At 42.0% G+C, this 13300-nt stretch overlaps 2 protein-coding genes across 2 annotated transcripts in view; both read right to left on the bottom strand.

The window, feature by feature from the left end:
- slc25a21 (solute carrier family 25 member 21) overlaps nt 1-8056 on the bottom strand; it is a 75349-nt gene extending 67293 nt beyond the window's left edge. Inside the window, exons 1-2 of the mRNA XM_086126824.1 lie at nt 7888-8056; nt 7669-7771 (exon numbers count right to left, since the gene is read on the bottom strand). Of these exons, the coding sequence (XP_085982950.1) occupies nt 7669-7744 (76 nt within the window). The 5' untranslated portion in view covers nt 7745-7771; nt 7888-8056. The remainder of the gene's footprint in view (nt 1-7668; nt 7772-7887) is intronic.
- A 936-nt stretch (nt 8057-8992) lies between these two features.
- The window catches only part of plekhh1 (pleckstrin homology, MyTH4 and FERM domain containing H1), a 63858-nt gene continuing 59550 nt past the window's right edge, over nt 8993-13300 (bottom strand). The window contains exons 25-32 of the mRNA XM_086127714.1: nt 12974-13129; nt 12746-12843; nt 12282-12423; nt 11805-11959; nt 11379-11508; nt 11131-11214; nt 10902-11048; nt 8993-10072 (exon numbers count right to left, since the gene is read on the bottom strand). Coding sequence (XP_085983840.1) covers nt 9917-10072; nt 10902-11048; nt 11131-11214; nt 11379-11508; nt 11805-11959; nt 12282-12423; nt 12746-12843; nt 12974-13129 — 1068 coding nt within the window. The 3' untranslated portion in view covers nt 8993-9916. The remainder of the gene's footprint in view (nt 10073-10901; nt 11049-11130; nt 11215-11378; nt 11509-11804; nt 11960-12281; nt 12424-12745; nt 12844-12973; nt 13130-13300) is intronic.

The raw sequence follows: 13300 nt of genomic DNA, 5'->3' as shown, positions 1-13300 counted from the left end.
TGGGTGTGTACTGTGCATGTCGTGTATACGTCCACACAGCAGCTCATCTAGAGCCCCGCAGAACACACACATGCACGGGGAAACTGCCATGTCATTCCGGGGTTTTCGCTTGTCCCTTCGCCTTATTGACACTACTTATTATGTTTATTTATACGTCGGCGCGCAGCACGCCGCCTTTGTAATTAGCGTATCTGAACTTTCGGGCGACGCCGTATCGAGTTGCGTTGAACGGTCGCTCTGAGCGAAGCGGCGAGGCCCAAGAGGAGAGCTTCGGAGGACCGGTCGGCGGCGTCCGCGGCCTGGCCACCACATGAGGGGCCGCGGGGTTAAACGGCCAATTCGGGGCTTTTCAACATGCACGTCAAGGCTCATGAGGGACAAGCTGCCGGAGAATAAGCAGCCGCCACTTCTTCCACGCGAAGCTTCAATGCAAAAAACCCCCGAAGAAAATAGCAGTGTTTTCTTTCTGTGCATATCCCTGGTTGCACACTCAAACTAAAAGTGCAATGTAAATACCTGAATTCATTACAACAGAATTAAAATACATTTTTGATTTCATTTGTACTTGTTTTTTTGTTGTTGGTGTTGTTGCAAATTCTGCTTGAATTTGTGTTTAGAGCAGATATTCGTTTTTATTGATTTTTCTTGGTTTTAGAATTAGTTTTGTTTTGTTTTTAAATATATGGAGTGCTTGTCAGGTTTAAGATAAAAAGTCACTTAGTGTTGTGTAATAAAGTAGAGCCGACTGCAATTCTCAAGGCCTTCTTCTCTCTGGAAATGCCACAATGCTGAAATAAATATGTTAAAAGGAGCCCCAAAGGCTTTAATTGACAGACGAAAACATTAGAGTTATAGTTATGGTTAGATACTTTTATAAATGCAAGATGTAGTTTCAATTCGTTTTTTTGTTCTTGTAAAAGCATCTTCGTTTTCAACGAAAATGTTTTTTTTTTCCATTTTAGTTTCGGTTATTTCATTGGTTTTCATGAACGATAATAACGCACATGCATTTTGGCCACTGATTATACACGCTTCGCTATTTCATCCACAGGGAAGCCTACATACAAAATTCAAAGATGGTTAGGTATTATTTTAAAAATCACAATGTCTATACAGCCGGGAGCCGAGATATTTTTGGAAGCAGCTATAGTTGCCAAGCTACATACATACGTGCATTTAGCAGACAGGGCTGTCAACAAAAGAGGCTTGACGTCATGTACGTAGACAGTGCAGGTTCGATTCCCGGTCAGCGCACCCAGGCCCGGACAAAACCGGGTGGGCTGCCTCAAGACGGGCATCGGCTGTAAAAACTCCGCCAACCAAACCGTTTAAGTGACTGGCTGTGGCGACCCCTGACAGGGAAATGCTCAAAGTCACTCCTTCTGGTTGAAATATAATTTACATGAATGACGCCGTCAGGTTGGAATACCGTACTGGGTCTTTTTGGATGAATGCTAAAACGAGGCCAAGCATTCTCCTGCAAATAAACATTCAGCGGACTGGACTCCATGACGCCGCCTCACTGCTGTCATGAATCATGTATTAAAAAAATTAAAAATTAAGATTACACACTCGCACACAGAACCCCTCTCGCTAAACTAAGATGTTTCCATCATGTCCAGAGTGACAAGCAAGAAGACCCAGTAGTGGTCCGTGTAATGTTCTTAGAATGAAAAGAACCAGATGTTCCCATGCATGCGCGCCCTTGTGGAGCGGCTTTCATTCAAAGAGTCGACGTCCTTATCGGCCACGCTGGTCGTATGTTACAGTACTTTATCATCACAGGATCCGTCTGTAGCAGATTCACTTTTAAAAGCAAGCGGACCGAGAGAGAGGGGGGCGTTTTCTGTCAGCGCGGATGCCCATTGGACCGAGACCCCGTCCATAAAACAACCCTCACAAAACAAAAAAAAAAAGAAAAGGCCCTGGTCGTGTATGTTTTAGATTTTACCCACATGAATGGCGGTCCGGTAAGAATCAACTGCATCGTGACATGCCACACTTTGAAGTGTATGAGCTCTCGTTTGACACGACACCACTGGGAGCAATTGTCTAAATCTCAAGTGGGACCGAGAAGGATCCTAATGGGGGGATGCCTGATACAGCTGATGGACTCGTGGGAAGAGTGCCAGCGGGCTCGCAGTTCTTGCAATATGGATGCGCTACGGACACAAAAACCTGAAAACGTTTGTAATTTTTTTTCTGCTGTATATTTTAAACATTTTCATCGCTTGGAAACAATACAAACTGCAATAAAATACCTTCAAATGTAGGGATTGTCAGTGATGAGAAGCAGCCACTGTTTTTTTTTAAAATATAAAAAGTACTTCAATCTTATAAAATGATGTCGCCGTTGGACATGGTTAGCAATGGGAAGTAAGGGCTAATTACATGTTTCACCACGTTGTACTGAATTCCAATATTGAGAATGATCAAATCAACATGAAATTACAGTACAGTACTGACAGTGGCCAAAGCTCAAATGAGCCGCAAAAGAAATGTGCTCATTTTAAGTCGGAGGACCGCAAGACGACGTTGCATAGTTTATCCTTTTTAGGCTTCTTTTTAATGAAGCCGTGCGTGTTCATTTGTTTAACATTCTCCGCTAATTTCTGACGACAGCGATTGTTCACATTTCCCCAGGAACTTGTAATGAGATGATAAATCTTGCGAGTTTATTATTACACATGAAATGAGCGGTTACTCCAATAACAAGTGCCGCTTTTGATGTGGAAGACTGATGAAGACGGGGGATGGAAAAAATAAAAAAATAAAATAAAAGCAGCAATATCACGGCCATTTCGAGCCAGGCCTCAACATCGTAAAGACGCGCGCCTGTCAAAAGATTGACGACATCTTACATGGACACGTTAAAACAGTAAAAGTTCAGCTCTTCCTCATCATCGTAGGGGAGGAGGAAGAGAAAGTGCTCCACCGCTCAGGTTAAAAAAAAAAAAAAAAAAATCCACCTGGCTTCCAACATATGAGGTCATCCCCGTGCACATCTGTCTCCAACATGTCCGCCGGGAGTTCAATCATGGCTCGGCCAAACACGCACACGATTGTTTCTGGAAATAAATATTAGGCCTAATTCGCCCTGTGATTGGCGCTGGCCGCTTCCTGTCCGTTGACGGGGGGAATACACACACACACACACACACACACACACACACACACAATCACACACACACACACACACACACACACACACACACACACACACACACACACACACACACACACACACACACACAAGGGCTGATTAGTCAGTTTTGCTAATTATTGCAAACGTAGTTATCAGGATGATTTGCTTTTTTAAGTTGATTTTTTTTGGTTGTTGTTGTTTCCGTAGTTCAAAGCGCATACCCGCTGATGTGCACTACTTGCACTAACAACATGGAGGGAGGAACTTATTCACATAAGCCAATTAGGCGATTCGCTCGGTACACTTTGTGACTTTTCGAACCCCTTTAATGGCTCTATTTTTGGGGGGGGGGGGGGTCAAAGCAACCATGCTAGCAATTATTTTTCCTTTCCCCCATAAGTTTAATTTCCGCCAAGAAAGTCACAAAATGTTGTCTGTTCTCAAAGGAACATGGCAGGCAATTATGGAATAAATCGCTGTGAAAATACGTCGGAAAAGCAGGGATTCATCCCCATGTGCTTCCAAGTCATTCTTTACTTGTAAACCACAACATGTAATATGATTTAGATTGAAAAATAAGCACATTTGTAATGACTCAAAATTTGATTTTATTTTCAGGCCGTTGTTAGGTACGGCGGCGGCTTAAAATGGATGATGCTATTACTGCAGCAGGATGCTCTTCAGTTGCAGACTTCATAGAAAATTCCAGGCTATGTTAGTTTAAGCCTTGTTAGTTTTTCAAGACCCTGTGACAAATATGAGCACTTGTTTTGTTTTTCCAAGCATATGGCTGTCAAGTCGTGAAGGTATTTATGAGTGCGTCCCAAAGCATCTCACCACCAACAAAACAAGCAACTAAAATTGCACAAAGATTTGCGGTGTATAGCTACCACCATCTTGTGGACATTGGTAGAATAGAGTCAAGTCAACGCATGTTTATTTGAAACAAATAAATAAAAGTCTAGCAGATTGAAAATGACTGAAATATGTGCTAATGCTGCCTTTAATGAAATGAGGAAACCAAGTAATGCAAGGATAAATGGACTTCAAACTAAAAAGGTGATGACCAAAAAGAGGAAGACAAAGAAACCAAAAAAAAAACGATCACACAGAATGCACCACTCTTCCTCTTTGAACGACACTAAAGCTTTGTGTAAAATGATGTCCTGCTCCTTTGCCAGTTAGGTGTTAAAAAAATGAACGGAAGTAAGACTGGTAAAGTTAGCATTTGAATGGAAATTCTGAGAAAGACACGGGAAGTGAGTTCGGTATTGTCACATTATATGCTAATGGTCACGAAAGGTTCGTAATTTTGCTGTTGGTCCTTTCAAGAGTGTCCAATTGACATTTTTCAAATAAAACGAGGCTCTGGGAAGACTTAGCGTTTGCTGTGCTGGGTGGGGGCGGAGCCGGAAGAACCCACATTCAACAGGTGAATAAATCCAGGACTAAACCATTCTGAGTGAGGGCGCGGGAGGGGACGTGTATTTATTTATTATTTATATTCGGATAAGATAAGATAAGAAAAGAAAACCTTTATTAGTCTCGCAATGGAGAAATTCCCGATTCACAGCAGCAAAGTTATGAAAGGAAGAAGTAGAACAACAAAATATAGGAGCTGCTGGAAAGGCAGCCACTCACGCGGCGCCATTTTGAAGTCAAAATAACAAAAATAACACAACACAACACATAGGACACAGACAGTCGTGCAATCTTCACCACTTTTCTGCATACACTTTGTTGTCTGAAGCAGTTATAAATGAAAGAGGAGAGGATCAAAGTGTCCTTTCACCAGTGGATCAGAGACGTCATGCTGAAAATGTGCACACGTCTGCTACAAGCTAAGTTTTGAAAGCAAACGCGAAGCTGTAGCGTCCATTGACGAAAAAGAGATTGGCTCACATCTGTCCCATGTAAATCCAGATAATAATAATGGTTTTATAATCCGTTTTATCATTACCTTTGTGAAATCAACACACTTTTTCAACACGCTTCCTTCAGAGCGAAATTACATTTTGTCACTGCTAATTTGGAACCGTCAGGAAAAAATATATACAAATTTAACAGCACACAATTGCATTCAACAGTTTTTACAGCAAAGCAATTACACAACTGTACACTATTACTGCTCCTGCTGTGAGGAATAAATGTCTCTGCTTTAATTTTTTCAGTCAGCTTCTGTGTTGACGTCCATGACGTGACACAGAGGGATTCAGTCCCCCCCCCCCCCACCCCAAAAGAATAAAACAGTCAAGTAGGCGCAATGAGGCTTAGCTGATAAAAGGTTCATTATCTCTGATATGCACTCCTCGTGGGACATCATCCTTGATGACAGTTCGTCTTTTGGAGGAAGTGCCCAAGAGCTGCCAAAATGATGCTCAGGCATTTAAAACGCAGACAGGCTCAGAGACGGCCAGTTAACAGCCCGCCACGAGTTTCATAAATTGACTCCCCGCCAGGCCCCAACTTTTTCAGCCAGACACACTAAAAGTCACTGTTGTACGTAAGGGTGGCGACCCCAAGTGGACAACCATAATACCTGCACCTCACATGCACATCTTGTTGTTTATCATGCAAAATCAAATCTTACCTGATTACTCAATTTGATAATCAATAAACTAATCAGTTCTAAGAATATTCAATAGCTGAGGTCAAATATGCTTATGTCTCTTTTAACGTCACCTATTCAACTGCTATTTTGAAATAAGTGTTGCATAAAGTGCTGCTATAAAAACTCATGAAAACTAAGAAGTGAAAGCCAGAGTCAAAACAAAATAAAAAGTAACTGATGAAAAAACCTAAAACTATTAACTAAAAAAAAAATAAAAAAGCCAAGGAAAAAGAAAAAGTCACCCAGATTCAAGGTCGAAGATTTACTCATGTCATAGCAGTTCGTGCCACTTAAGAAAAAAAAAAAAAAAAAAGAACTCGGGGACATTCACCTTCAGTCTGTTTGAATGAGCTTCAACTTTTTGCCCGCCAGGTCGAGACTGCTTCCATGTACTGTACGTTATCTCTACGGCAGAAGTGCCCCCCCCCCCCCCACCCTGCTTCATTGTGTTTGCTTCATCTCAGCGCTAGCAGATGTTTTCAATTTGCTGACCATGTTACGCAATATATATATATTTTTTTACAGGTCTTCTGGGAGGAAGTTCGGGAATTTTTGTGTGCCGGGTTCAAAAAGATGGGGAAAAAAAGAACAAGATGATGCACTTGTGCTCACTTCCCGCTTGGGGATGTTTTGAATGCCTTTGGAAGGCATGCGAGCACACTTGTGATTGCTCTACTTCTGTTTATCCTGCAGCCATACAACAATGGAACTGTGGATTCTGAAGGAATTATTGAATAGGATTAGAAAAAAAAACATTCACCAGGGCCGATCACCTTGATGTTATGCCTCTGGTGCACAATATGAGTGGCTGTTTGCAGAGATGAAATGAGCCGCCCCTTCGAAATTAATGATGAGAGGACAGCAAACTTATTTTATGGATGAACAGAGAGGGGAGGGGTGAGCGGTTACACACGCAGGAGGCGCTAACTCGAGAATATATTGCATAACTACCGGTACATGGATGCCTTATTGCCGTGGGTTTTCCCCGGGTACTCCGTTTTCTTCCTACATTCTGAAAATATGAATGATCGACAGAGTGACCACTCTAAATTTTCCATAGCTAAAAGTAATATATTAATGATATGTTCATTATTAGATTCAAAATATTATGAATCTATTAAAGATATCATTTTCCTTTTAATCTAATGATCCTTTTACATGACTTGTAACTGTTACCACGCTGAAGTAATGTTGTATATTATTGCATGACATAACATGTAAATTTGGCTTACAAGGAGTCGAGTGTGTACCTTTTCTGAAATCAGCTGGCTTCAGCACACAACTGGCAGTAAGAAGATGAGTGGGTGGATGGATGAATGGATGGTTTACATGTTCTCCCCGTGCTTGCTTTGATTTTTTGTGTCCCCTCACTTCCTTCCACATTCCCAAAACATGTTTCTCAGGCTTATTGAAGACTGTAAGTTGGCCTTAAGTGCAAATGTGAGTGAATGCTTATTTGTCTTCACGTACGGATAAAATTTAAACTGCGTGTTTACTTTTAAAAGTGATCAACAAACAGGAAGTAAAGAAGACATTTTTTTAAAAAATGTCCTCTGGGCTTCAGCAATGACATTAAGCACTTCTACCAATAAAGTTTTTTTCCCAATAAAACAATGGCCTCACGCATGCGCATTGACATCAGAGCAGCAGACAGTAACGAATGGTGGCGAAAGAGGCGGAACCGGACCAGCACTATCTCGGCTTTGACACTTCATCTCCGTCATATGGACACAGACAGCACCCGCCAGAAACAAAAAAAAGTGAACTCCAATTTTGTGCTTTTAAAATATCAACACTTTGTTGTCAAAGCGGACTTGTTACGTCAGTCCTGGTCGCGAGGTTGAGCAAAGATAGCAAAGAACAGTTACGCAATAATAATAAAAACCTTGTTTTTAAAAAAAATCGCTCCTACCTGCGGATCCTCCTGCGATAATCTGGTGGGTGGCTTCCCGGACTATGCCCCGCGGTTTGGGGCTTGTCGTCGTCATGGTGGCCGCTTTTCCCCCCTGGCTGCTCTGTCAGGGCAAACACACGCGTAGTTAGCAACTAGCTAGCTAGCTAGCTGAATACAGGTCCCGCGGCCCCTACTGTGACGTCACAGCCGTCACTTTTTTTCGTGAGGCACACTAACCTGTGTCGTGGATGTGTCGCCTCGCGTGGATCTGCTCGCAGCTCTACTTCACACACGCACGTAAAGCGTGATGCAGGCCTGTTTGGATTTAACACCAGAACTCCTCTCGTGCACTGTTGGAACCTCCTTTTGCTCCAAGCTTGCAGTTCAACTTTGGAGGCCACCCCACACCCACTTCCATGCCCCCCGCCCTCTTCCTGTGATCAATACAGGACAAACATGATCACAAGATGACTTTTTGGCTTCCAAAAATGTCGCTTTATTTCAAATCGAAATGCATTAAATGGATGGATGAATATTCCGGAAGAATTGCCGTGTAGTAATTATATTGACGTTTTGGAAATGTATTTTTATGGATTAAATTTTTTTTTTTTTTACAAAAATAAAACTGAAAATATTTTTGAACAAAACATGCAACTTACTGTGGAGACCTGATAGGATAAGTTGAAAGTCCCAACAATCTGTCAATAATACTGGTCAACAACTTTTAAGTGTCTTGCGTGTGTGTGTGTATATATATATATATATATATATATATTTTTTTTTTTAAGTTTGACACCTACTGCAAAAAGGCGTGCACATTACGGCTCTTACCATGCCTTGTCATTTATAGCATTGGTCAACCTAGCCCTAAATTCATAATTGCACATGGGCTGTTTCGTGTACAAACACAGCCATAGCAGATACGCATCACTTGATATGTACATGGAAATAAACAGTAAAAAAAAAGAAAACTACCCACTTGGAGCAACAGTTCAAGGACAGACCTTCCCCCACCTGCTGGATCACTGACATGAAGCTGAAAGTCAGACCAGTAAAACTGAAGGTGAAAAACCAGCATGTTGAAACAACAGAAAAAATAGAAAAGCACTGTCACTGGAAAAAGACATAAATGGGGAATCTAAATAGAAAAACATGGATAGATAACATTTTTAATGTCTGTTCTTTACTACAATAATATATTAGCCCTTTAACTCTCCAAAATCGTGGATAGAAATCATGCTTTGGTGTGTTGAGCATGTGAGTGCAGAATATAAAACTACCCCAAAAAGACAAGTGATTTCAGATTTTTTTGAAGGACATCTGTCAATTATTGAGCTAAAAATGAACACAACTGTACCACTTTATTTTCACGGGACACACAAACATTTGTAACTCATGATCCAGAACAAACACATTCAAAACATTTTCCCTTTTTGAGCATGGAAAACATTTTTTCAGTCAAAGCCCCCCGCCCCCTCCAAAAAAATGTTTTGGCAACAATAATAAATTAACGTTGGTCCACTAACAAGACAGTGGTTCAAAGAGCAATTTGTTTTCTTTTTCTTTTTTCAGCGTTAAGTTAGTTTCTGTCAAATTAGCAAAATGCTAGACATGTTAGCCACTAAATACGTTGTTAGTGGTTCTGTCCCTTTTTAATGCACACGTCGCAATTAAAAAAAAAATACTGTAATAACAAAAAAGAATAATTGTGTAACATTCTACATGTCCAGTTGGAGGCAGCATTGAGTCAGACACCTTGTTAGTCATCACGGGTACCGGAGCAAATAAAAAGGCCACATTTTTGTCAGTTAATATCCACAAAAAAGTCATCATTGGAAAAAGCACAATCTAAAGAATGGGGGGAAATGGCACGCTGTTACAGGTGAACTCCCGTTCTGTATCCACCAGTTGGTCATTGTTTTTCTGTGTCTCTGGGACAGGTTGTGTCTCTTCCGTTTTGTTGCTACTCGTGGTACAAAAAATGACTCTGATTTTGATTTCTGGAAAATAAAATCCATGATGGAGAATGAATTTTGTCCCATTGGCCTGATGAAGACTAATAAAGACGAAATAATAAGAAAAAGTACCTCGTAGAATCTACTTTTCTGTCACAATTTCAAACTAAGTCAAAACCATGAAGTGGGAAAGGTGTTAATTGTATCTTACTATGTATCTTACCGAATGATTGTTCCTTAGTAACACATTTTAGGGAGCAGGCTAAAGACAAATAAAGGAAACTTGAGCTAGGCACTTTTAGCCACTGCGGTCAGAGTAGCGTGGGGACCTTGGTGGTGTAGTTCATGGTGGGGAAGTGGCGGGCATTCGCATCCCAGTGCGCTTGGGGCTCCTGGGAGGTATTGGGCGGAGCGCCCGGGGTCCAGTGGTTCATGTAGCTGGCCATGAGGAGCGTCAACTCCAGGATCTGAAGACGAGTAAAAACAGGCAAGCACAAACAGGTTGTGGACTTGCGGGTTTTTCAGGTTACAAGCTGTTGTTGCACCGATTATTTATTTATTTTTTAAAATTTTGCTCTGATTTATAAGTGCAACCATGAGAAACAAGCGCTCTGCGATGCAGCACATTGACAAATGGTGAGCAATTCTTCTAATTCCTCAACAAACAAAAAAGAGGATTCAAGCTGTTTAATGCCACTCCCACTTGTTAAAGTTTACTGTCAAAGTAGACATCAAACTATAAAATAGCATGTTGTGTATTTAAAAGACACAGATTTCAGTCCACTAGCTTAATGCTAAATGCTAACCTAATGAGAAACGCATAATTACGTCATCCTTTTAGGCAACTGATATTTGAACACAAATGGTGTGGCAACACGTTAAGACATTCAAATTAATAGGATGGAGTCATATTGAGTAGGGGGCGGAGAGGACGTCATACTGTACAAACATCCATACAGTATTTCACTGTAGAGCTGTCTGTCTGTCTTATACTGCCCCCGGTGGCCTTGGCTAGAAGCACAATGTAAATCGAATTGAATGAGAAAATGCGACAAAATTGTATAATTGTTTTAATTATTTGTTCAGTTATGTCATCACTGTTCATTTTTATAATATACAATATTATAGAGTTCTCTTTTTCTCAATTTTTTTGAAATTTGTGAGGCTGTCACAGATGATTGGCACTTGCATTCATCTCAACGGGGAAAGATGCTGATGACACAGGTGACTTGCGTCACGAACGCCTTCACGGAACGAACTAAATGTTTAAGGCAGCACTATTATATTGCCGGTTACCTTTGGTTTGGCCATGGCGAACAGCAGCTTCTCCACGCTCTTCTTCCCGCATCCCGACTCCGTCTGCTGGCTGGCTACCAGCAAGAAGTCGTCGCAGCAGCCGCCAAAGGTGACCACCGACTGGTAGGTGTACGAGGCCAGCGTGTGCTAAAAAAAATAAAAATAAATAGTGGCATTAATTTGCTAGATGCTCAGTTTGGCTGACAATTTTCCTAAGAGAGAAAGCGACCATGGCGTAGTCCAACACGCAAAGCCCGTCCTCGTTGACGGCCAACCAGGCCGGGCCTTGCTCGTGAGGCGCGGGGGGCACAGCCTGCAAACACGTAAAATATTTGTTAAAAAGGAGCAAATCCTAAATGGTATTTGAAAAGAATGCATTGTATGTGCCATCACTAGTCAAAACCGAGTTCTGACTTGTGGCGGTCCCTTCAAAGGGCTTGACAAAGCGACATCAAAATGAGGCGAAAATGGTCTTACCTTGACACTGAAGAGTTTGGCCCCAAACAAGGGCCACCCGCGCGCCACCGTCAAGTAAATTCTCACACACTCGGCCGCGCTGCAGCCGCGTAGCATGGACCACCTGGCCGACAAACGCTCGCTCAGCTCCCTGAAAAGGAGGTCGCAATATGCAGATAAAATTTATAAAAACCAACAGCGACAGGAAAGGTGTCAATATTTTCTCATTTACCAATAATAATAATAATAAATATTGTTTCATATGCATCATACTGAGAGTTATCTCTAATATTTTGACGCATTCACGCGAGTGAAATATTTCTTGGCATGATGCAAACTCCAAGCAAGATGATAACATGATTTTCATTTCTGCTCTGGTGGTCACTTTTGGGTGTACTTAATGAAGTGTCCAGTGAGGCGCAAACACAAAAAGTCAGACTGACTGACCTGAGCTGCTCGGCGCCGCAATTGTGTTTGTAGCGTTTGGGGTAGAAGCGCTCCAATGCCTGCAGGAGCAGCAGCTGAGACTTGGGCTGAGGCGAAGCGGGCGAGGAGGCTGAGAGAGGGGCGGCGGCCGTTCGCTCCAGATCGCCGTGTTCCACCTGAAAAATATGATTTGCGAAAAGTCACTTTGACTTGTTCAACGTTTGACATCTTGGTTGGAATAGTTTGGGATTTTAGATTCGTTTTTCATCCTGCTTGACGTATGTCTTTTCAATTCTGTGGGTTTTATTTCATTTTTAGAGCAGATTTGAGTTAAATTTTTATTAGATTTAGTATTAGTTTGATTGTTTTTATTTCCGGAATGCAAATGAAAAAAAGCGCCACTTAGTATTGTGTAATAAAGAAAAGAATTGTTTAAAAACTGTGTGTATTGCTGTTTGTGTGTGTGTGTGTATGTGTGTGTGTGTCTCTCGATGATACCTGCGCCATGAGGGCAGCCACCTCCAGCGCCAGCTCTTTGTTGACGGGGAAGTGGCCCTGCTGCACGTTGTCATTCACCTGATGGGCCAGCAGGAGGCGCTCGCGCTCCGTCTCGCCCTTGACCTGAGAGCGGAAGCAAAGCCTGCAGGGGTGGAGGGGGTTGAGGGTAAAAAACTGAAGGTTCTGGACTTCTGTTTCCATGCCAGTGCCATATTCACGTTTGGTGATGAAGATAATAATACAATACAATTCATTTAGATTTTTCTTAATGATATAATGTGGATGTCAATTTTATGTCAACAAAAAATATGTTATTAATATGCGCACTGTCCCAATGAAAAAAATGAATACATTTATTTGAACGGGATTTTCAATGGTTATACTGAGCACAATGATATTGCAAATAAAGTTCTGCTGTCATCTTGACTGGACTCCATTTTACCTCTATGGCAGAAACATCCCACCTGTTCTTGTAAGTTAACCGTACAATCCGCGTGCCCTCATTCTTCCCCGGGTGCTGCTCCTTGAGGGCCTGCTCCCACTTGGAAATAACGTCACAAATCTGGGAAGAAAAAAAAAAATGTAAAATTGAAAGTTACTCTGATAATATCTGAATGTTCTACACTGGGTTTAACAAGATCCATTTCAACCCGTTTGGCTTTTCAAGGAAGTCAACATTCTGTTGAGCAGACCTTGGCAGTGGGCAGCAAGCAGTGCTCCAGGTCTTTTCCGGACGGGTCATCAGTAAAGAGCGCAAAGCCGGACAGCTGAGCACTCCGCATGCCTATCCTCTGGTTCAGAGTGCTGAGGAACTCCTCCACAGTGGTGGAGCCATCAAAACCCACCACCTGCGTGAAGGAAAAGGAGCACGATGACAGGGCAAGGCGTGGCCAAGTCCGCTTTCATGGGAGAAATGTCTCTCGCGGGTGTGACTTCACGGGTGGCAAACTGGCTCATCAGTGGCCATTCTTGTCATGGAATTGGGGCAATCTTTGCCAGAGAGATTTTTGAGATGGAAG

Source organism: Hippocampus guttulatus, chromosome 13 (assembly GCF_054856545.1).
Source record: "Hippocampus guttulatus isolate MCC_2025c chromosome 13, RoL_Hgut_1.0, whole genome shotgun sequence".
In the NCBI taxonomy this organism is placed as follows: Eukaryota; Metazoa; Chordata; class Actinopteri; order Syngnathiformes; family Syngnathidae; genus Hippocampus; species Hippocampus guttulatus.
The sequence above is the reverse complement of the archived record's forward strand: the minus strand, read 5'-3'. Positions and strand labels throughout refer to the sequence as shown.